Source organism: Chironomus tepperi, unplaced genomic scaffold (genome assembly GCF_022539635.2).
Source record: "Chironomus tepperi strain 1889 unplaced genomic scaffold, CSIRO-AGI_Ctep_v1 contig_354, whole genome shotgun sequence".
NCBI lineage: Eukaryota > Metazoa > Arthropoda > Insecta > Diptera > Chironomidae > Chironomus > Chironomus tepperi.
Window position 1 is genome coordinate 4,604,993 of NW_027226476.1, and position 24,232 is coordinate 4,629,224.

General features: G+C 37.8%; 3 protein-coding genes across 3 annotated transcripts; 1 reads left to right on the top strand and 2 right to left on the bottom strand.

The window, feature by feature from the left end:
- The first annotated feature begins 103 nt into the window (after positions 1-103).
- Positions 104-6,573, top strand: LOC139094671 (choline transporter-like protein 1). The gene is made up of 7 exons (XM_070645802.1): positions 104-304; positions 672-755; positions 1,200-2,084; positions 2,535-2,939; positions 3,766-4,095; positions 4,854-5,147; positions 5,634-6,573. Exons 1-7 carry the CDS (start codon positions 299-301, stop codon positions 5,973-5,975), a joined length of 2,346 nt encoding a protein of 781 aa, XP_070501903.1. The 5' UTR covers positions 104-298; the 3' UTR covers positions 5,976-6,573.
- Positions 6,566-8,861, bottom strand: LOC139094672 (uncharacterized). The gene is made up of 3 exons (XM_070645803.1): positions 7,582-8,861; positions 7,447-7,523; positions 6,566-7,380 (listed from the first exon to the last, which is right to left on the bottom strand). The coding sequence occupies exons 1-3, from the start codon at positions 8,805-8,807 to the stop codon at positions 6,752-6,754; spliced, it is 1,932 nt and encodes a 643-aa protein (XP_070501904.1). The 5' UTR covers positions 8,808-8,861; the 3' UTR covers positions 6,566-6,751.
- A 692-nt stretch (positions 8,862-9,553) lies between these two features.
- LOC139094479 (hemicentin-1-like) lies at positions 9,554-21,785 on the bottom strand. The gene is made up of 13 exons (XM_070645514.1): positions 21,680-21,785; positions 21,500-21,619; positions 19,670-20,683; positions 19,465-19,609; positions 18,527-18,791; positions 17,709-18,111; positions 16,400-17,218; positions 14,376-15,360; positions 12,550-12,750; positions 10,907-11,918; positions 10,611-10,826; positions 10,450-10,543; positions 9,554-10,017 (listed from the first exon to the last, which is right to left on the bottom strand). The coding sequence occupies exons 1-13, from the start codon at positions 21,783-21,785 to the stop codon at positions 9,554-9,556; spliced, it is 5,844 nt and encodes a 1,947-aa protein (XP_070501615.1).
- Positions 21,786-24,232: the final 2,447 nt, after the last annotated feature.

Here is a 24,232-nt window from a genome sequence, read left to right on the forward strand (position 1 = left end):
AACTTTCAATTTTAGACCAAAAATTTCAATTTTTCAAGCTTAAAAATCCAAAAAAAAATTAAAATTTCAATTCAGAAATGAATAAAAGACAATAAAAGACAATAAAATTTCCCAAAAAAGTTGAGAAATTCAAAAAAAAATCTTAAAATTTCAAAAAGGATCCAAAAAAGCTTCAAAAAAATCCCTAAAAACTGCATAAAAATCCATCAAATAAGTAAACCCGAACGTGACCAAATTCATCGCTGACAAGAAAACATTGAAAATATCTTTGGCGCCGCTTTGTCATTGAGAACATCCGATGATGGTAATAAGAATAAAAATTCTAAGAAAAATTGTTCCTAGTTCTTCTTTATATCGTCAATGACCTACGACAACATAGTCTCTATATTGTTATGATTTAATCGATTTAATTTGCGTCATGTGATTTGACGGTTGCAACTGGAACTGCTATGTTGTCTCAAAAACGACCGTTAATTTTTTTTAAAAAATAAAAATTTTTGTGGTTAAAATTCAAATTTTTTTTGACCGTTAATTCTATTTTTCTTTGTAACGTAAATTTTTATTTTAAAATAAGTTGTCAAATACTGTACAAATGGATATGGAGAGGATGTTAACCACCTAACCCTCCTTATATATCCACGGCATGCAATTTACAATTCACTTCCTTACAGGGTATCGAGATCAAACCAACAAATGAACGTGAATGCACAAATTTAGCGCCTTTAATTCTTTGCTTTGCTCTTCTGGTGACAGCGGTAAGTCTTGATTCATTCCGAACATTACTGGTCGGGTAATTGATCCAATAATCCAGCACAAGACCGGCGTTACTCTAAATGTGGATCCAGAGCCATGTCAGAGTCAAGCCGCCTTGATACAGGATTTTTGGGTCGACTAACTAATTTGTGATAGTCAGGAACATACAAAGAGCTATCCCGAGCAGCACAATGTAGTCACTAGGTTGTCATGTTGACGGCATGACGTGAAAGTGGCTTGACAAGCGTTTACCGAAGTTCCAAGATCAGGAAGGCTTGATGTCTAATGACTACTCCTTAACATACAATGAGCATGCCTTCATACTACCATGTGAGCATGCTCTATGCCTGTTAGGGTACGTAATGGTCAATTTTGTCACATTGTGCTGTTCATGGATGCTGATTGCCGTGACTAACATTACTAATCAACATATCCATAACTTTTAGATTGGAGTTACTCTGATTTATGGAAGTGACAATGACAAGTCAATTGTAAAGCCTCAAATCCTCTATAGCCCAACAACTTTAGCACCATTAATTGAATTAACTGATATTCCCAAATCAATTATTACTGTAAATACAGAAGCAAGTCATGAGTCAACAACAATTACATCACTTGAGCCTTCAACCACCTTATTGCCATTATCAAGTTCAACTTTAAGTCAATCGGAAGTAATTACAACAACAACTCAAAGTTCAACAAGTCAAATTACAAGTGAAGCAGCAGTTCCATCTGAAAATCCAAATAAACAAGTCATACCTGATGTTGATACAGTTAAAGCAGTCACAGATACATCTGCTGGAACCACTGCTGCTTCTATTAAAATTCCAGACTTGAATATTGATCAAACAACAACAATTAAGCCTGATAACATCATTCCAACATCTGTTGAAGGAACGACATTAAGCCATGAAATTCCAATGACAACTGCAACTTCAACAACTGCTGATCCGGTCCATAAACATGAGCTGATTCCAACTCCACAGGCATTAACAGGATTTAAAAGAACCAAAAGAAATGACATAGCTGCAGCGACCTCAGCAGCTCCAACTGCAACATCCTCAGCCATACCAACAACGTCTGGAATTTCAACAACATCCACAGCTTCAACGACTTCCTCAACTTCAACAATTCTTACAATTACGGAACCAGAAAATCTCCCAACAACAACTATGGCAACTGTTTTAGTGACTGTACCGTTAAGAACTATGGATCCGACTAAAATACCTGAAAATAAATTTCATGAATTAACAACAAAAGGCATGGATGCAACAACAACAACTCAGTCAAGTTTACCGACAACAAGTATTGGAATGGAAACGACTACGAAGGTACATTACCCTCCTTCACACCCTCCCACATTGGACATTACTCTCCTTCACACCCTCCCACTTTAGACATTACCCTCCTTCACACCCTTCCACCTTGGACCTTACCCTCCTTCACACCCTCCCACATTGGACATTACCCTCCTTCACACCCTCCCACATTGGACATTACCCTCCTTCACACCCTCCCACATTGGACATTACCCTCCTTCACACCCTCCCACATTGGACATTACCCTCCTTCACACCCTCCCACCTTGGACATTACCCTCCTTCACACCCTCCCACATTGGACATTACCCTCCTTCACACCCTTCCACCTTGGACATTACCCTCCTTCACACCCTCCCACATTGGACATTACCCTCCTTCACACCCTCCCACATTGGACATTACTCTCCTTCACACCCTCCCACATTGGACATTACCCTGAACAATTTTTATTACTTTTAGACATCATTTGAGTCATCATCTGCAGCACCAACTACAAAACCAACAACCTCAACACCATCCAAAGCCAATAATCAAGGATCATACGAAATTGCATGGCATTTAGTAGCTTCAATGTCAATTGTGTCTCTAATATTCTCATACATATTCTTAGTGCTTTTTGGTAGATCAGCAAAAAGTGTCATTTGGATCATAAATGCAGCACTTGTCATTTTCTTTTGCTCATTTGCTGGACTTTCTGAAATGGCTGGTTATCGTATTATTGCAATTTTATCACTAATTACTGGATTAATTTTATTAATTTTAATGTTTTGGTATCGTGTGAGAATTAATGCTGTTGCTGCATTCATAAAGGAATGTTGTGCTGTATTTGTGGATGTTTCGAGTTTAAAGAATGAACCATTATTGGTAAGATGTGATTTTATTATACTTTATTATACTTTAGGACTATAGGACCATAGGACCATAAGACCATAGGACCATAAGACCATAAGACCATAAGACCATAAGACCATAAGACCATAAGACCATAGGACCATAGGACCATAAGACCATAGGACCATAAGACCATAGGACCATAAGACCATAGGACCATAAGACCATAAGACCATAGGACCATAGGACCATAAGACCATAAGACCATAGGACCATAGGACCATAAGACCATAGGACCATAAGACCATAGGACCATAGGACCATAAGACCATAGGACCATAGGACCATAAGACCATAAGACCATAAGACCATAAGACCATAAGACCATAGGACCATAAGACCATAATACCATAATACCATAAGACCATAAGACCATAAGACCATAGGACCATAGGACCATAAGACCATAGGACCATAGGACCATAAGACCATAAGACCATAAGACCATAAGACCATAAGACCATAGGACCATAAGACCATAATACCATAATACCATAAGACCATAAGACCATAAGACCATAGGACCATAGGACCATAGGACCATAAGACCATAAGACCATAGGACCATAGGACTATAGGACCATAGGACTTGACTTCTAACTTGAGACAGAATATGACCCCAGACCTAAGGACGAATCTAGGGATTTTTTGAGCGTTTCACATCCAAACCCCGTCTCACCTTCTTGTGAATCCTACCCAGACCATACTCACGTCAACCTGACCCAAGCTTCTCCATCATTCCTATGCCATACACTCAGTATACCAATTTTGACCAATAATTACCAATCTAATTTTCAAGACCATCGTCACCATCACAATTTCCTACATCATATTCTACAAATTCTTCACATCAATTCCTCCTGACATCAATAATAAGCCACAAGTCTTTCCATTATTCATCATAATTGGAACATTCATCTGGACAGTACAATTTGCCCTAAGTTGTCAACATTTTATCATTTCTGGAACTGTTTTACGATGGTATTTTAATCGTGACAAGACAAAGCCTCAACAGCCAATTAAATCATCAGTTTTTCATCTTATTCGGTTCCATTTGGGAAGTGCATGCATGGGATCATTGCTGATTATATTTGGAAAGATTTTTAGGATTGTTTTATTTCCATTTAGGGTGAGTATTGGGAATGTGAAGCTATATTTGAACGAATAATGTCTAGATCAGTGCTGTACAACTTTTTTTGTGACATGGCACAACTTAGTTTAATAGTTTGGACAACACTGCACTGGTGTGTCGTGTCACACAGTTTGGACAACACTGAATTAGTGTGTCGTGTCACACAGTTTGGACAACACAGCACTAGTGTGTCGTGTCACACAGTTTGGACAACACTGAACTAGTGTGTCGTGTCACACAGTTTGGACAACACAGCACTAGTGTGTCGTGTCACACAGTTTGGACAACACTGCACTAGTGTGTCGTGTCACACAGTTTGGACAACACTGAACTAGTGTGTCGTGTCACACAGTTTGGACAACACTGCACTAGTGTGTCGTGTCACACAGTTTGGACAACACTGAACTAGTGTGTCGTGTCACACAGTTTGGACAACACTGCACTGGTGTGTCGTGTCACACAGTTTGGACAACACTGCACTAATGTGTCGTGTCACACAGTTTGGACAACACTGCACTAATGTGTCGTGTCACACAGTTTGGACAATACTGCACTAGTGTGTCGTGTCACACAGTTTGGACAACACTAAACTAGTGTGTCGTGTCACACAGTTTGGAAAACACTGAACTAGTGTGTCGTGTCACACAGTTTGGACAACACAGCACTGGTGTGTCGTGTCACACAGTCTGAACAACACTGCTTTATATACTTGATAATTAACATAAATCTCTAATTATTCTAAATATAATCCATAGACAACCGAAGGCAAACAAGGCAACTGTCTAAGTAACATTACATCTATGTGCTGCATCAAGTCAGTCAAAGCATTCGATGAAGTAACACAATATTTAGCACCGAGAGCTTATACCTTAGTAGCAAAAGATGGAACTCCATTTCTTAAATCTGGTAAACAGGCTTACAATTTGGTGTCACAACGTATAATGGATATTGTTGCATTGAGCCATTATGGAGACATTGCGATGTTTGCTTGTAAAATTCTGATTGCTGTTATTTCTACTGTGGTTGGATATCCGGCGATTTGGATAAATGTTTGTAGATTTATTTTTGAAAATTTTTGAAAATTACGTAACGCATAAAGGAGCAGAGTAGAACCCTCTGGGTTGGGTGAGAATGCCTCGGGGTTGGATGAGAATGCCTCGGGGTTGGGTGAGAATGGCTCTGGGTTGGGTGAGAATGGCTCTGGGTTGGGTGAGAATGGCTCTGGGTTGGGTGAGAATGCCTCGGGGTTGGGTGAGAATGCCTCGGGGTTGGGTGAGAATGCCTCGGGGTTGGGTGAGAATGCCTCGGGGTTGGGTGAGAATGGCTCTGGGTTGGGTGAGAATGGCTCTGGGTTGGGTGAGAATGCCTCGGGGTTGGGTGAGAATGCCTCGGGGTTGGGTGAGAATGCCTCTGGGTTGGGTGAGAATGCCTCGAGGTTAGGAGAGGGCGCCTCGGGGTAATCATTTTGCGTTGCGTAATTTCCAAATTGAGATTTTTTTTTGAAATTATTTTAAAATTATTTTTTTAAATTTTAGACGGACCAAAAATACTCACTGAAAATATCCTTAATTATTGGTGGGGTCTTTGCTTTCATCATCGCCCACTGTATCTTGATGCTCGTTGAAATAACAGCAGATACAATTCTCATCTGTTTCTGTATTGATTGTGAGGAAAATAACGGAGTGTCTAGTTCCTATTTTATGTCAAATGAACTTATGAAATCTGTCAAAGACATGAAGGAAAGTGTCGGTGGAAGTGTTGATTTTGAGAGTAAAGGAATGGCAACTGGAAGTAGCGTACCAATGTTATCACATGATGGACATAAGGGGAAAAGGAAGAGGAAAGCATCAGATGGAGCACGAAGGATGTACGATTAAAAATATTTAATAAATGTTTACCCAAATGGCACATAATTAAGAGATGACATTGTGATGTCTTGATGACGTCATGTGATTGTCATGATGTGTCACTCGAGATACTTAATATTATAGCAATGATTTATGTCAACTAAAATTCTACCTCAGCTTACCTTAAATGTATATTAAAAGTTAATTAAATCAATTATTAAGCTTAAGGAAGTTTAAAGGAACTCAAAATAATTTAAATCTTTAATTAATTCCTAAAATTGCAATTGTTGATGATTAAGTATATGCTGATACATGCCCGAGCAGCATAATATAGTGAATTAGACAAGGTGCATGACTATAGTCACAAAAATGAGCATGCTTAATTAAATTGATTGAGTTAGGTCATGAATGTGCTCATTAAGATGAGGATGCACACTGTCGGTCAAGGATTAAGCCACAAAATGACACACACATGTCTTGTCATAGACCTGACAGCGTAGTGAAGCCTTAATGATCCACTGCATTGTGCTGCTCAATGGATATGACAATAAATGTGTGAAATTGTTCTCAAATTTGTGCTTAATATTCTGTAAGAATTAAAAAGGTCAAAAATAAAGCAATTAATTTATTAAAATTTTATAACTTTTATTTCCAATCACCCAAAATTATTACAAAAATGTTAGCAAAAATGCCAAGATTAATATATTTATGTCCATAATATAATAGACTGGACAGCAATTGTATGACATGTCATGAGTCATGACTGGCCAGCAAATAAAATACCATGACTGGCCAAAGTCAAGTGATTAGTCAAATCGACTTGTGGACACCTTATTGATCCAATCGATGTATTTAGTCACATCCGTAAATACAGAATAAGTATCAACATCACATCCATAAGGTCCACCAATTAATGATGATGACACAATTCCACGAAGATAATAAGTAGTTCCATCAGTCACAAATAATCCATTTCCACTGTCACCACGACAAACTCCAATTCCAGTTCCAGTTCCTCCACAAAATGTTCGCTTACTTGACAGTTTAGCCAATAAAAAGTTGTTAAGGAAGCAGTCTTCGTTGCTGTGAATTGGAGTTTCGAGTATTTTGGGGATATTTTCATGCTTTTTTGTACCGTCTTCACTTACTCCATATCCAACAACGACACCAGTTGATGCAGATGTAGCTTGGACGAGACAAATTGGTTGAATAAATCCACTAAATGTGACTTCTATGTCCAAAACCAGCACAGCAATGTCAGCATCAAAAGCCTGTGTGAGTGTATTCCAATCAGGATGAACATTGATACTTTGGACAGCATGAGAAGCTCTTCCGACTTCAATTTTTCTATCCAGATCATAAGTGCCAAGTTGAACGATGACTTCACCTGCTAACGTCGGCTTTGGAGCATGTTTGTCTTGAATGCAATGTCCAGCTATAATGAGGGAGGTAAGAGGGGTGCTTAAGTGTCTGGTCCCAAAGCTTACATCCTTAGACTTACCAGTTACGACTTTTTGCTTAGACACAAGTGTTCCTCCACAAATATATTCACCAGATGCAGTAGACAGGACTGCAATCCTGAAGAGTATGACAGTTGACATTTTATGACTTTTGTTGATGTACATGCTGTACTTACCATGGAAAGTTACCCCTTGGAGCATATCTGCCACCAATAATAGTTCCAGCTCCTTTGATAGGCTGTCCACATTGATGAGTACGAGTGACTTCATGCTGAGTTTTTGTTGTTTTATAATTCTCAAAACATATCTTCAGTCCAACTTTGATTTTAGTTCCTCTGAGGACTTCATTGCTGCATATGTTGCCAGTCATATTTATCCAATTAACTGCTGTATTATCAATGAACTTTTCATCAATTTGATTGATTTTGTTGTTATCAAGATAGATTGTATTTAAATTCTTATGAACACCAAAGGATGCAGCATCAATTATAGTTAACTTGTTATTAAACATGCTTAATAATTCCAAATTTCTTAAAGGTTTAAAAGTATTTTGTGGCAGTTCTGAGATTTCATTGTTGTAGAGGTACAGTTTTTTGAGGTTATGTAGACCAACAAAGGAATCTGAATTTAGGAACTTAATTCTGTTACTAGAAAGGGAAAGTTCCTCTACTTTTGTCAAAAACTCAAAGGATTTATCTGGAACTGATGAAATTTGGTTTTCATCTAAAAACAGCTGCTTTAAATTGCCTAAATTTTGAAACCATTTTGAGTCAATTGACTGAAGCTTGTTATTGGATAAATCAAGCTGTCCAAGTTGAATCAGTGGATTAAAAATATTTGATGACAAAAAATTGATTTGATTTCCTCTTAATTCTAATAATTTGAGCTTATTTTGGGATGAAAATAAATTTTCAGGCAATGTTGTCACTTGACTTTCTGTTATCCATATCTGTGTAAGTTTGGAATTTCTGGTGAGCAATTCATTGGGTATGGAGCTAAGCCGGGTTCTATCTAGATACAAAACATCCAAATTTTCACACTTTTCTAATGAATTCCCATCAATTGAATTAACAGCATCGACTGAGTATATAACTTCAAGATTTTTAAATTTTTGACAAAAAATTGATGAAAATGTGTTGATGCTGCTGCCGTTGCTAATGTACAAGAATCTGACATCATCATCAGTATGTCCAGAGTTATGCTGTCCATTGATTGTTGTCGCTTTGTTGATTAAACTTTGCAATTTTGTGCTTAAGTAGCAGGAATAATAGCTTTTGTTCTGACTTAAGTAACCAGTGGTCACAAAATTTTGCATGCCATAGTAACAGTCAGCTGATTGAGCATCAGCACAGCTTTGCATCCACAAAAGTCCACAGAAAATTATCAAAATATTCACATTCATTTTTGACTTCTTCTTATTCAAACTCGACTAAATAGCAGCGATCTTTACCGTCGGTAAGCAGCACGAAAACTGAGAGAAGTCAGCAAAAAAATCTCAAAACACAAGATTACAACAACAAAAACTGAAGATGTGGTCGATAACATGTTTTTTGTTTGGCATTTCAATTCATAATTTTTGGAGATTTTTTCATATATGGGGTCATGTGCTGATTAAGTAACGCATTCAGGTGTATTGTTTTACCATACCAGGTGTCACAGCATCATACCAAACTTATGGTTTCCAGTCCAGCATTCAATTCTCTGAAATATATTCCAAATTAAAGGCATCGATTGTTCCTTTGGCATTTAAATGTCAGAGAATCAAATTCTGTGCATCAATGTGTTGATCTGTTGCAAATGTAGATGTTAATATTAATACAGTCACAGTTATTGCCGAATTGTCAAATAAATAACACGAGTGGACATCCAAAGAATTTTACTCTCTTCAGTTATAAGCCACAATAATACTCAGAGAGGATTACTCTCAATTTAATCTCATTCTCAATATTCTGAGATGTAGGTTAGGTGTAGGGTAGGTGTAGGGTAGGTGTAGGTTAGGTGTAGGGTAGGTGTAGGGTAGGTGTAGGGTAGGTGTAGGGTAGGTGTAGGGTAGGTGTAGGGTGTAGGGACGGACAATAAAAAACCATTTTTTGAAAGTTTGTTCAATTAATTTATTTAATTCCAAAAAAAAAAAAAATCCAATTTTTTTCAGTTTAAACTGTCAAAAAACTTTGACCATTCAGTCTCCTCGTCCTCAACTGGACATAACTTAACCTGACAATCACGTTCCTCAAAATTATTTCCATAACAATCTAATCCACCATATGTTGGACTTGGTGATGCACATCGACGATATCTTCGTTGTTTTGGCCTCTCGCCATCCAAAGCATTAAAGCAAACTGAACATTCACTCCAGTCAGACCAATTATTCCATCTTCCATTTGATGGACATGAAAATTCATTGCATTTTCTTTGTTGGAATGTTTCTTCCATGCAATTTTCAGTTGAATCAAGACACGTTCTGGAACGGGTTTGAATTCCTGTTGATCCACAATATTCACTACATTCTGACCATTCTGACCATGGTGAATATTGGATTGGAATTTCAATTTTAACATTGAATATTTTACGTGATCGACTAAAGTTGTCGGTTGCCGTGCAGATGTACTTTCCTGTTGAAAAAGAAAAATTTAATGTTTTTAACAATTTTTGAATGTTTTTGATGATTTTTAATGTTTTTAGAAATCTTTTTGGATGTTTTGGGTACATTTTGAATGTTTTTAATGCTTTTATAAGTGCTTATGGCAAATTTTGAATGTTTTTAATCATTATTGAATGTTTTTGGTCGATTTTTGAATGTTTTTGATGATTTTTGTATGTTTTTGATCAGCTTTGTATGTTTCAGGTCGAGTTTTGAATGTTTTTAGTTAAATTTTGAATGTTTTAGTAAATTTTGAATGTTTTTGATCTATTTTAGAATGTTTTAAGCACCTTTTGAATGCTTTTGTAATTTTATGTATGTTTTTGATCGAGTTTTGAATGTTTTTAGTCAATTTTTTAATGTTTTTGACAATTTTTGAATATCTTACATTTCTGACACTTACCTTCGTGACTCCTCTTTGCATCACTAACTCTAACTTGCTGATGATCACTGGTCAAGTACACATAATCATCAAAAATTGAAATACTCTTAGAATTCTAAATCATAAAAAAGAAAAAAAAAATTCATTAATTTTAAATCATTAAAATGTTCCTTAAAACTTACAAATGTCCAACCAATATTCGACATCATTGAATTCTGCAAATTACATTCCAATGTAAATGCATGATGTAATTTAACAGTCAAATTTTCTTCTATATCTTCATGATCAATAATCTTTGCTGGTTGTCTGACATTAATTTGGAATATTCTTACTGTCTGTTGACTGGAATCAACTGCATGACATACAACTCTGCATGATCGTCGAACCGATCTGAGAACCTGTGGACGATAATTGTATTAGACTTAATTTTAAAGCTTTAAGTCAACTTTGAGTTGTAGAAGTTACGGATTGTACTCACCAAATCATTTGATTCATCCTTTAACAATGAATTTTTGCTTTTTGACTTTAGATTATCAAACAACATCCAACTAATTTTAGCTGATGATGGTCTATTAACAAGACATTTTAATGTCACATCCGTTTCCCTTAAAACATCAAATGTCTCAACTTTTTCCTTAACAATATTACGAATTTGAATTTTTGGTGCTGGCAAGACACGTACACGATAATTAAGATCACATTTACCAAGCTCATTAGTTCCAATACATGAATAATTTCCAGCATCATTAAGTGATGCCTCAGATATGCTTAGAATTTTACGATCATTTATAAATTTAACATCATTACTACTTTCAACTCTTTTGCCTTCTTTAAGCCATATTATTTGTGGTTTTGGATATCCATCAATAACACAATCAAGATTTAATGGCATATGTTCCATAATTTCAATATTATATTCCTTTAATTGATTCTTTTGTATATTGTGTGGCTTTTGTTTAACGACAATTTCGACAGTCTTTTCATCATGTCCAAGTGCATTAAAACTATAACAACGGAATTGCTTTAAATGTAAAAATTGTCGTGATTTATGTAAACTAATATCAAGTCTTAATGTTCTTGAGTCAATTTTTGTCAATTTTGCTAAACCATTATCATTAAAATGATTAATTTTGAATGGATTTTGATGACTTATTCCATTGCCAAATCCATCAAAATAAATGACATCATCATTTGATGACTTGAATGTCGATGTAATGTCTAATTTTGATGTTGATGTTAATACATGTCCATTTGTTGTCCATGATACAACTGGTAGTGGATATCCTTTAGTTATACATGAAAGTGCAACATTTCCATTTTCATCTTCTTCTGTTGATTGTATAATCTGTGCTGGCTCATAGATATCGATGGTAAAGTCAAGCTTTGTTGATCCAAATTTATTTCGTCCGATACAACGATATGTGCCTTTATCGGACATGGTAAGTTGATCGATTACGATGCTATCGTCGAGGATATCTTCGAGGAGTTCACTGTGAAGTAATAAATGAGAATTTTTGATAAGTTAAAAAATTTTGAATGTTTTTGATGATTTTTAATGTTTTTAGCAATCTTTTTGGATGTTTTGGGTACATTTTGAATGTTTTTATTGCTTTTATAAGTGCTAATAGCAAATTTTGAATGTTTTTAGTCATTATTGAATGTTTTTGGTCGATTTTTGAATGTTTTTGATGATTTTTTATGTTTTTAGCAATCTTTTTGGATGTTTTGGGTTCATTTTGATTGTTTTTAATGCTTTTATAAGTGCTTATGGCAAATTTTGAATGTTTTTAATCATTATTGAATGTTTTTGATGATTTTTTGAATGTTTTTTATCATTATTGAATGTTTTTGACCAGCTTTGTATGCTGCTTATGACTACAATTTGAGTCTGCTGGACTTCAATCGGATCCAATTAGACTCCAATAGGACACCAAAATCCGAATCCAGACTCCAAAAAAGAGTAAAGTTTGGATTCTCTTGGAAACAAGTCATAAGTTGACATAAGTGTTATTGTGTAGCCCTCTAGCAGTTCCAGTCGACATCCAGTTGCATCACTAACTTATTCCATAAGTTGACCCCACATTCCCTATCCCAAAACATAATCTCAGCCTCCTTACTTACTTATTCTTAAACCAAATAAACAATGGCTGTGGATTTCCAAGAATTGAACCACATCTCAATATAACTGATTCTCCCAAGTATGTTATGATGTCCTGTTGAATTGTAATTGATCTATCAATATATGGTGGTGATAGGACATCAATTTTAAAATATTTATGGACTGTTGCTTGACTGTTTTCAGCTGAACATGAGTAGATGTCACTAAAATTTGAGAGAAAATTGATTAAAATTTTATGCAATTTTTGAGTTAGAGCTCAAATGGACACCAAATGGACCCCAAATGGACCCCAAATGGACACCAAATGGACCCCAAATGGACACCAAATGGACCCCAAATGGACCCCAAATGGACCCCAAATGGACACTAAATGGACCCCAAATGGACGCCAAATGGACACCAAATGGACCCCAAATGGACACCAAATGGACCCCAAATGGACCCCAAATGGACACCAAATGGACACCAAATGGACACCAAATGGACACCAAAGTGGACCCCAAATGGACACCAAATGGACCCCAAATGGACGCCAAATGGACCCCAAATGGACCCAAATAGACACCAAATGGACACCAAATGGACACCAAATGGACACCAAAGTGGACCCCAAATGGACACCAAATGGACCCAAATAGACACCAAATGGACACCAAATGGACACCAAAGTGGACCCCAAATGGACACCAAATGGACCCCAAATGGACGCCAAATGGACCCCAAATGGACCCTAAATGGACCACAAATGGACGCCAAATGGACACCAAATGGACGCCAAATGGACTTTAAAGTGGACACCAAATGGACCTCAAATGGACCCCAAATGGATCCCAAATGGACCCCAAATGGACACCAAATGGACCCCAAATGGACACCAAATGGACCCCAAATGGACCCCAAATGGACACCAAATGGATCCCAAATGGACCCCAAATGGACACCAAATGGACCCCAAATGGACACCAAATGGACCCCAAATGGACCCCAAATGGACCCCAAATGGACCCTAAATGGACCACAAATGGACGCCAAATGGACACCAAAGTGGACCCCAAATGGACACCAAATGGACCCAAATAGACACCAAATGGACACCAAATGGACACCAAATGGACACCAAAGTGGACCCCAAATGGACACCAAATGGACCCCAAATGGACGCCAAATGGACCCCAAATGGACCCTAAATGGACCACAAATGGACGCCAAATGGACACCAAATGGACGCCAAATGGACTTTAAAGTGGACACCAAATGGACCCCAAATGGACCCCAAATGGACCCTAAATGGACCACAAATGGACGCCAAATGGACACCAAATGGACGCCAAATGGACTTTAAAGTGGACACCAAATGGACCTCAAATGGACCCCAAATGGACACCAAATGGATCCCAAATGGACCCCAAATGGACACCAAATGGACCCCAAATGGACACCAAATGGACCCCAAATGGACCCCAAATGGACACCAAATGGATCCCAAATGGACCCCAAATGGACACCAAATGGACCCCAAATGGACACCAAATGGACCCCAAATGGACCCCAAATGGACCCCAAATGGACACCAAATGGATCCCAAATGGACCCCAAATGGACACCAAATGGACCCCAAATGGACCCCAAATGGACCCCAAAGTGGACACCAATTGGACCCCAAATGGACACCAAATGGACCCCAAATGGACCCCAAATGGACCCTAAATGGACCACAAATGGACGCCAAATGGACACCAAATGGACACCAAATGGACCTCAAATGGACGCCAAATGGAACCCAACTGTAGTCGACATCCAACTCTGCCAGCCACAACTTAAGACTCACCTATGATGGAACTGCAAATTATTAATCGTCAATATATCACCCATTCCAATCAAATCAATTCCTTTCCTCCAAATAACTTTCGGTGTTGGAGTTCCATCAACTGTACAATTTAATGTCAAATTTTCACCAGTTTTAAATATTTTCTGATCAATGTGTGCCTCATTTTTATGAAAATCAGTCGTTGTCTTATTATAATTCCAACTAGCATAAATGACTGGTGATGCAATGACTTGAACATCATACTTAAATGTAGCAATACCTTCAATATTTGATGCAATACATGTCCAATCACCAGCATGTGATCGATTAATCTCAGTTATTGTCAATTTCTTATCAACCTGCTTAAATTCCGTCCGTTTTAATCGAATGCCTTTAAATGACCATTCAACTGTATTATAATTACTAAATGGACATAGCAGCTTCAACTCATCCTTTTCACGTATTGTAATTGTTGTCTGTAAATCAGCAGCAATTGATAAAATATTTGGAATATTAATTGATTCCAAAAACAGACTCTGTTCATCATGTCCTTCTGAATTTTCAGCAATGCATGTGACTTTACCAGTTTTATGGATGGAACTGAGACTGGCGATGCCATTTTTACTCGGAATTTCTTTACCGTCAATTTTCCATTTAATTTTTGGTTCGGGTATTCCAATAGCTGAACATTTTACATCGACTGTCTGATTTGTGTACAGTGTTATGTTGCTTGGACATGACACAATTGTCGGTTCCTTTACGACATTGACGTAGAAAATTTTTTCAGCTGTTCCAACTTCATTTTCGGCAATACAATGATAAATTCCGGAATCTGATGGTATGGCTGATCCAATTGTAAATGGTGAACTGTTGGATATGATTTTACCGTCACGTGTAAATTTGACTTTAGGTTGTGGATATCCGGATGCATCACATGGTAGCTTTAATGTTGTCATGTTGATGACTTTTATTGATTCGTCATTTGGTGAAAAGATTTTTGGTGATGCTGTGGATTAAATGAATATTTGAGGTTATATTGGACATAAGATGCTTAAAATTATTGGCAGTTCCATACAATCTGCCACGGCAGATGAAGTTATTCAGTGTTGTCTAAACTGTTTTGTGTCATGACATAGCTTGGTGGAAGACTACGACTGTAACTGCACAAGGCATGCGGGGGTCATGACTTTATCAAACAAATTCGGGTTAAATATGCCGTGGCACTCAGGTTGAACAGCACTGGACTAGAAAGAACAAAAAGTCGACTGTGGTTTACAGGACATCGGTAGAAGTTTGCCCGGAGTTCACTAGAAAATTGGATATACAGGCCAGACTAGCGCCATTTCATTTCGAAAGGATTCGAAATTGTTTGCGAAAATTCAAAAAATATTTAACCGTTAATAAAGATGTAAACAACGAAAAATATTTTTTAAAAATTATCAATTTTTTTCATGAAATTCCATGAAGTTAAGACTCAAATGATCATTAATATCATTGCTTATTTAAAAAAAAAAAACAGTTACATGCATCAGAATTGATTTTTTGTTTGTAACGTATTTTTTGATTTTAAAAAATTTCAACTGTCATTTATTTTTTAAAAACGTAGTTTTTGTCCCCGTTTTTTCATTCAAATAATAACGGTCAATATTTGAAATGGCGATAGTCTGATACAATCCAGGAGCGTAACCAGGAGGGGCCATTTGGGGGTACAGTCCCCCCTCAGAGAATTGGTAAACCCGCTAATTTTGTAACGTATTTTTTAGTTTTGAATTTTTTTTTGCATTTTTAAAAATTTTTCTTGTATGTTAGATCGAACCCTAACCATTAAGGCAGTGGTGGACAACCTGTGTACCGCAGTACATTAACCATGGCAGTGGTGGACAACATGTATACCACGGTACACATGTGAGCCACAATGAATTGCCATAAGTCGTATGACGTATGCGATTACTAGACATGGTATGCAGGCCAGAAACGTGTCGACCTGGTTCCACTTGTGCCTTACTTTATGCCTTACTTTATGCCTTACACCAATTCATACTTACATTTAATAATTCCAGGAAATTCAATTTCAGCACTTCCATAATTATTTTTACCAATACACTTAAATATTCCACTGTCACTTTCAGCAGCTGCAAACTTGATGGAATTGTCACTAATTATAAACTTTTTATTGGACACAATATTTTTGGAATTAAATTGCCAAATAATATCTGGATATGGTTTTCCAATCAAGTCACACAACAGTGACACATCCTTGCCAACGACACTCTCAAATGCTGTAATTGACTTGCTTTTACGTCTTGGTGCAAAATGGACGTCAAGCTTGATGGTTTTTTGATCAGTTCCGAGACTATTTTTGGCAATACAATCGTAGCCACCTTCATCGTTGATTGAGGTTTTTGGGATGACTAATTTATTGGATTTTGATATTTCAATGCCATTACGTGACCATGTGACAGTTGGCTCTGGATATCCAACAGTAATGCAATCAAGTTCGATGCTTTTGCCTTCAAATGTATCAAAATTTTTCTTAATTTCTTTGTGATTATTTAAAATTGTTTTTTCAACTTCCGGTGCACGTTGGACGCGTAGCTCAACATCAGCAACATCCGTACCTAAATCGTTGACAATACGACACTTGAACATTCCAGCGTCAGTTCTATCAGCAGGATTAATTTTAATTAACATTTTAAAGGAATTTTCTTTGTCATTTTGAATAATTTCACTTTTGTATGTTTTGGAGTTGCTGAATGTCCATGAATGATCTGTGATTGGGAGGCAGTCCTTGCATTCACATGTAATTTGGGTACTGTCAGTTTCTTTGACGATTATGACTTTATTGGCTTTGATTTTTGGTGATTCTACAAATAGATTGTAATGAATTTGAAAAATTTGTTAGTTTTGGATGTGAACATTGACTGTTGTACAGGGAACATCATTAACCTTAGCCAAGGCACATCTTAGCCAGGACACATCTTAGCAAGGGTACACATTAACCAGGGCACATTTTGTCCAGTGTATACCTTAGCCAAGACATAATTTAGCAAGGACATGTCTTAGCTAGGACATATTAGCCAGGATACATCTTGGTTAGGACACTCATTGACCTTAGCCAGGACACACCTTATCAAAAGCAAACCTTAGCCAGGACACACCTTATCAAAAGCAAACCTTAGCCAGGACACACCTTGGTCAGAGTACACCTTGGCCAGCGCACCTCAACTCAACCCTTACAATACACTTAACATAGTATGAACAACTCACGTATGGACAGGGTGCACCTAGTATGGTACCTAAAGGGGTGCACCTAGTATGGAACATGGCTTCTCCCCAAATTCTAATCATATTTACCTTTTGACACCAGCTGAACATCAAATTTCCTTTTATTTTCACCAACTTTATTTCCAACAACACATTCATACTGTCCATCATCTCCTTTAATTGTATTTGACTTTTCAAACACAACGACACTTAATCCATGGATAAGCTGTTGCTTTGTTGATCCTTTTGGTGTAAAATACCATTTTATTGAACTTCTTGGTGGATTTTCAATTGTTGAGCAATCAAATTTAGATGATGTGCCATACGCTATGAAATTGGATGTTTTTGCTGTCCCACTAGCTATGAATTTTGGTGCAAAATGAACATTTAATGTGATTGATTCTTCAAGATTGTAACTATCTGTTTTGACTCGACATTTAATCAGTTCTTTGTTATTTAGATGTGATGCTGTTGATGTGAATGTATTGCCGGTCTGTTAGCGATGAAAGAGGTTAAGGAAATGGTTAGATTTAAATTTAGTACTTAATCGACTAACTTCTGTTGCAGTACACCTTAGCCAGGACACACCTTAGCCAGGTCACACATCTTAGTCAAGACATACCTTAGCCAGGACACATCTTAGCTAAGACATGCCTTAGTCAAGACACAACTTAGCCAAGACATATATTAGCCAGGACACATCATAGCCAAGACATACCTCAGCCAGGACACATCATAGCCAGGCCACATCTTAGCCAGGGCATACCTTGACCAGGGCACAACTTGCCCGGGGACACATTGGAAACGGTACACCTTAGCCAGGACGCACCTTAGCAAGGACGCATCTTGGCCAGCGCACCTCAAAACCACCATTACAATACACTTAATATAGTATGAACAACTCATACCTTTTGAATTACTTTATCGTCCTTATCAAGCCACATGTAGTCAATCTTTGCAGCTCTATTTGAATCCAAATTACACTTCAGACTATAGCTTCTTCCTTCAACAATTTCATTCGGTGTACTGACAATCTTAAGCTTTGGAAGTGGATTAACATTAAGCTTAACTTCTTGAGTCTCGCAGCTAATTTTATTGACAGCGATGCACTTGTAAGTTCCTTGACCATCAGCCTTGATATTCTTTATGATGAGCTTCAGCTCGTTGCTTTGTCTGGTGAATGAAATGTGTGGTTAAATAGGTAGCAGGAGGAGGTAACCGCAAACCCCAAAGCCCAAACCCCAAACCCCAAACCCCAAACCTCAAACCCCAAACCCCAAACCCCAAACCCCAAATCCCAAATCCCAAACCCCAAACACCCCAAACACCCCAAACACCCCAAACACTCCAAACCTCAAACCCCAAACCCCAAACCCCAAACCCCAAATCCCAAATCCCAAACCCCAAACACCCCAAACACCCCAAACACCCCAAACACTCCAAACCTCAAACCCCAAACCCCAAACCCCAAACACCAAATCCCAAATCCCAAACCCCAAACCCCAAACACCAAATCCCAAATCCCAAACCCCAAACACCCCAAACACCCCAAACACTCCAAACCTCAAACCCCAAACCCCAAACCCCAAACACCAAATCCCAAATCCCAAACCCCAAACCCCAAACCACAAACCCCAAACCCCAAACCCCAAACCACAAACCCCAGACCCTAAACCTCAAACCCCAAACCCCAGACCCTAAACCTCAAACCCCAAACCCAAAACCCCAAACCCCAAACCCAAAACCCCAAACCCCAAACCCCAAACCCCAATACCCTACTCCCTGGACACATCCCCATCACATCCCAAAGAACAGCATTTAAGTACCAAAATATTGAAAAACTTACTCAGAGTGAATCTTTTCAAGTGTTTTACCGCCAAATGTCCATGCAATGTTAACTGGAATCTGTGACTTTACTAAGCACTTTAGTTCCACGTTTGACTTTTCATAAACATCATTTTCGGCTAATTTAATGCTGACTTCAGGCGCATCTGTCAAAAAATTTAAAATAAAATTATCGGAACTGCCATTTTAAGTTGTACTTGACATACTTCCAGGACTAGATGTAAGTGCTGATGATATAATACGTTTTATTGGAACTCCACCTGTATCATGTCCATAAACTTTAATTTTAAATAATTTATTTGGCATGTCAATCGGTTCCGTTGCATAAACACCGTCCTTAATCTTTTTCAACTTGTATGCTGTCTCTTGTGGACGTTCCAATGGACTTGTTGGTACGGTAACAATAATCACATCCATCATATCCTTAACAATTGTCACATCCGATAGAAATATTGTCAATATATTCTTAAGTCCAGTCAATGGCTGCTTACTCGAGTGTGACTTATCCTCAATTGTCTTTAAACTAAATCCATAATCAAAATTTAAGGAACTTTTGGCACTAACTATGACTGTATATGCTGAATCAGCTACTACATCCATATCCCATGTACCTTTTTGTGGACCTTTATAATCAGCTATTTTTAAGCTACCCAATGACAGTTCCTTAGTGGAACTAACAGCTGTTTTTAATGGATTTTTTACAGTCAATCTTGGATTCTGTCCACTGACTGTAACTTTAAGGTACGAGATGCTTGCATCTATATCAAAATCAATTTTATTACTGGAACCGCCATCAACTTCAATTGACTTAATAATGCTGTAGCTGGAATCGATGTTCTCCTTTAAGGTCGACAAGACAGTCTCAATTTTATTTTTATCCATGCGGAACACTTGACCGCCACTGACACGACTTATCTTATAATAGACTTGAAATTGGTCGGATTTTGGTTGATGACAGTCACCAGTCAGTAGGAAATTGACAGTTATTTGCTTCCTTTGGATCAACTCGATGACTTCATTGTACCGTTCTAGATCTTTAGCACCGGCATCCGTAAAGAGATAAATTAATGAATTTGGAAGGGCTTCTTTGAGGCCATTTATTAAGCCTGATAATGCCTTTTCGGGACAATCGGGATTTGATCCTGAATATTGTATGCTGACTTGATCTAATTTTGTTAAAAGTTCATTGACATCACTTGTGATAAATGGTGGATCAACGCCTTAATGGAATGGAAAATGGAATTAATTATTTATGTGATGTAACTGCAGGCTGTGCCTGCTTGGGGATGTCAATCAGTTATGTAAATCAATTTTGAGTCATTCTGGTTCTCCGTAGTTCCGCTCGGAATAAGCTCTTAGGGACTGATTTTCATGGCATTTCCAAAGATTTTTTGAGCGGTACACTAGTGTAAACAGGTTGCCCACCCCTGAACTAATGTAGTCACAGGGAATAATAGAGGGGAAATGGGTTAAAAGAGTTAAAGGAGGGTTAAAGGGGAGTTAAAGGGTTAAAAGGGGAGTCAAAGGGGGGTTAAAGGGGGGTTAAAGGAGGGTTAAAGGAGGGTTAAAGGGGGGTTAAAGGGTTAAAGGGGGGTTAAAGAAGGGTTAATGGGGAGTTAAAAAAGGGTTATAGGGGGGTTAAAGGGGGTTAAAGGAGGGTTAAAGGAGGGTTAAAGGAGGGTTAAAGGAGGGTTAAAGGAGGGTTAAAGGGTTAAAGAGGGGTTAAAGGGAGTTAAAGGGGGGTTAAAGAAGGGTTAAAGGATGGTCAAAGGGGTTAAAGAGTCAAAGGGGTTGAAGGGGTTAAAGGGGTTAAAGGGGTCAAGTCGACTTCGAGCTCTGTGTCACCCTACTCAAGAGACAGTCGATCTCGACTCCTAGAATCAAGACTAATTGGGCAATTAAATAAAGTGGGAGGGAGGGGATCAGGTGAAGGTTTTAGTCATCAAACTCATACAAATCCCCCCTCCACACCTTAAATGTCTATTAAGTCTATGCCCTGCTACCTACTTATAAAATTGACCAAAAAAATTACTCACCAGGATCATTAAATGCCACTAAAACATAATTAAATATTGGATTATCAGCACGTGATGACAAGTCACGAACAATTTCTTTTGCACCAACTTTAAGTTGCGCCAAGTCACCGCCCATCGATCCTGTATAATTAAAAAAATGTCAATAATTTTAAATTTATTAATGCAATTCATTAACATTACCGGACGTGTCGAAGATCAACAATAAACTTTTCTGATCCGGTTTTGGTTGATTTGCGTAATTGACTTTTATACTTGGTGACTTGCTGAGACATGAGTCGCTTATCATGACATCATTTGATGCTGCAATTTTGATACTTAGTATCCCGTACATAAATAAGGTATAAAAACAAATCAGCATTCGATTCATCTGCAGGAAGATGAAATACAATGACTTATTAAAATGTTTAGAATTTGTGGGGTCTGTTCACATGTTACGTAACGCGACTGTTTTATCAATTTTAAATTGAAATTAAATTTTGTGAGGGCAAGAGTTTAGGGCCCCCCCCCCCTCCTCTACTTTGAATCTAGATTTTGAGAAGGACTGGGTGTGAAATGGGGATGGAATGGGCATGGCAGGAGCTGTATTGTTTTTAAGAGTCATAAGATGCTTCACTGAGGCACACGATGGAAAAACTTTTAATTTTTTTTTTTTTTGCAAAATTATAGCCGATTATTGTAAAACACGTGTTAAAAAAACGGCTAAGGGGTTCGGACGTTTGACTTGTAACAAATCGGCCCTTCCTCCTAACAGCTCAAAAGGTACTTTATGAGTCAGAATGCACAATCTGTTGAACCACTCCCTTTAGACCTACAGTTTATAGTCAGATCCGTACCACTTGCAAGCTCAGCACATTGCAAAGACACGAGTACGTCATAAGACCTGCTGTACCATGCAGTGTACCCAATTGTATGGCAATTGGCGGAAGCCGGCGATAGAACAAGTTTTAGGCGACATCTGAGGGATGCCATGAATCACAGTCGACCTGTACGACCCAATTACTTAGTTCCGTTAAGAATGTCATCCAAATAGGGTATACAAGGATATACCCAGCAGTGTAGCACACATTACATCCCAAACACCTCAAAACTGTACGAACCGAGCTTCTTAATTAGAACAGTCAAATTGGAAAAAGGAGCGTTACGTAACATGTGAACTGACCCCAAGGGACAGTCACTTAAACACAATTTAAATCACAAAATAATTTACTTTTATTAAATAAATATTAAGCGTAGCTTTAAACACAAATTGTACAAATCAAGGCTGAGCATCGACTAACTCTTGTGCATGGATGATTTGCTTTATTTATATGGAGAATGGAGATAACTGTTTATGGAGTTTTATGAATGTGAAAAGAGTTCTGAAATGGACATTTAGGTGTATATGATGCATGGCACTTATGGCACACATTTTTAAAAATTAATTTAGCATTTCCATGGATGAAAAAAATGGGGAATCTATCAATTATGAATGTTTGGGGTTTCCACAATGCTGGGGTGTGGCAGAAGAGGTGAATTACTCATCTGCAGTGTCCTTAACCCTTAATATTGCTCATTGTAGAACAAAATGCTTCAATTTGGTTGGAATTTTAGGTATCAATGTACAAACTCTTCTCCTTCCTAGCCGTTAATCCAATGTCCAGAGTGTATCTAAAGGGTCAGCTACCCCTTCAACATCCAAATTATTTCTGCAGACAGGGGTCTACAGGCTAGGTAGGCACAGGCTCTTTTTTTCGAAAATCGGATTTTTTTATTTTGTAACGGTTTTTTTATTTTTGAATTTAAATTTAAAAAAGGCGTATTTTGAGGGTCAGCTAACCCTCCCAAATCCCTATCATACCTACAGGCAGTGACCTATCCAGACTGGGTAGGCATTGGAAGCACAGGCCCATCCTCCAAAAATTGGAATCTTTTATTTTGTAACGGTTTTTTTTAATTTTGAATTTAAATTTAAAAAAAAAATTTCAAAAAATAACTGTCAAAAAAGGGAGCAGGGCTAGTTGTTGGCTAGTTAAAATTTGTACAACAGGCTGGACATGTTCCTGCCTTTGGAAGCTTCATTTAATTAAGATACTCAAAACTGACGTTCTGGATGGTAAAAGACTCTTGGAATGAAGCTATCAATGTTGTGCTTGGTATTGGAAATTGGCAAGTTGATGTCAGCGATAGAGCCAGCTTCGGGCGACTCCATGGACCACAACTGTAGTCAGCGAAGTAAGGAAGTGAGTAACCAAACTCATTATTTTATATTAAGGCTTAGTTCCATTAGTGTAGTAAGCAAAGGAATTCTGCCATATCATCGTCTACAACAATGTCCATCATCGCAGAATATCGTCGTTAAATCACATAAATCATCTACGCATAATAAGATACAGCATAAATTTCGCTTTTTTTTTTTAATGTAAAGATGCACTGGAACTAAGTCTATATCATTTAAAAATTTCATTATATACATAGTTGTTGATGAGTGTAAATTAGGTGCTCAGTCACAATCTAGACAGTGATAAGAGTCTACCTGATGTATGGTTATCAATATGACTACTAGACGTTATAGAGTCGACTTTGGGATATGCAGAGGTTGTCCATGGTGTAGATTTAGCTGTAAACTGTGGACTGTGAATTTAAAGCAGTGATGAGCAACCTGTGAGTCGAGGACGACAGGGGGAAAAAGGGGAGGACAAGGGGTAGATGGGACAATAGGGGGAAAAGGGGACGACAGGGGATAAATGGGACGAC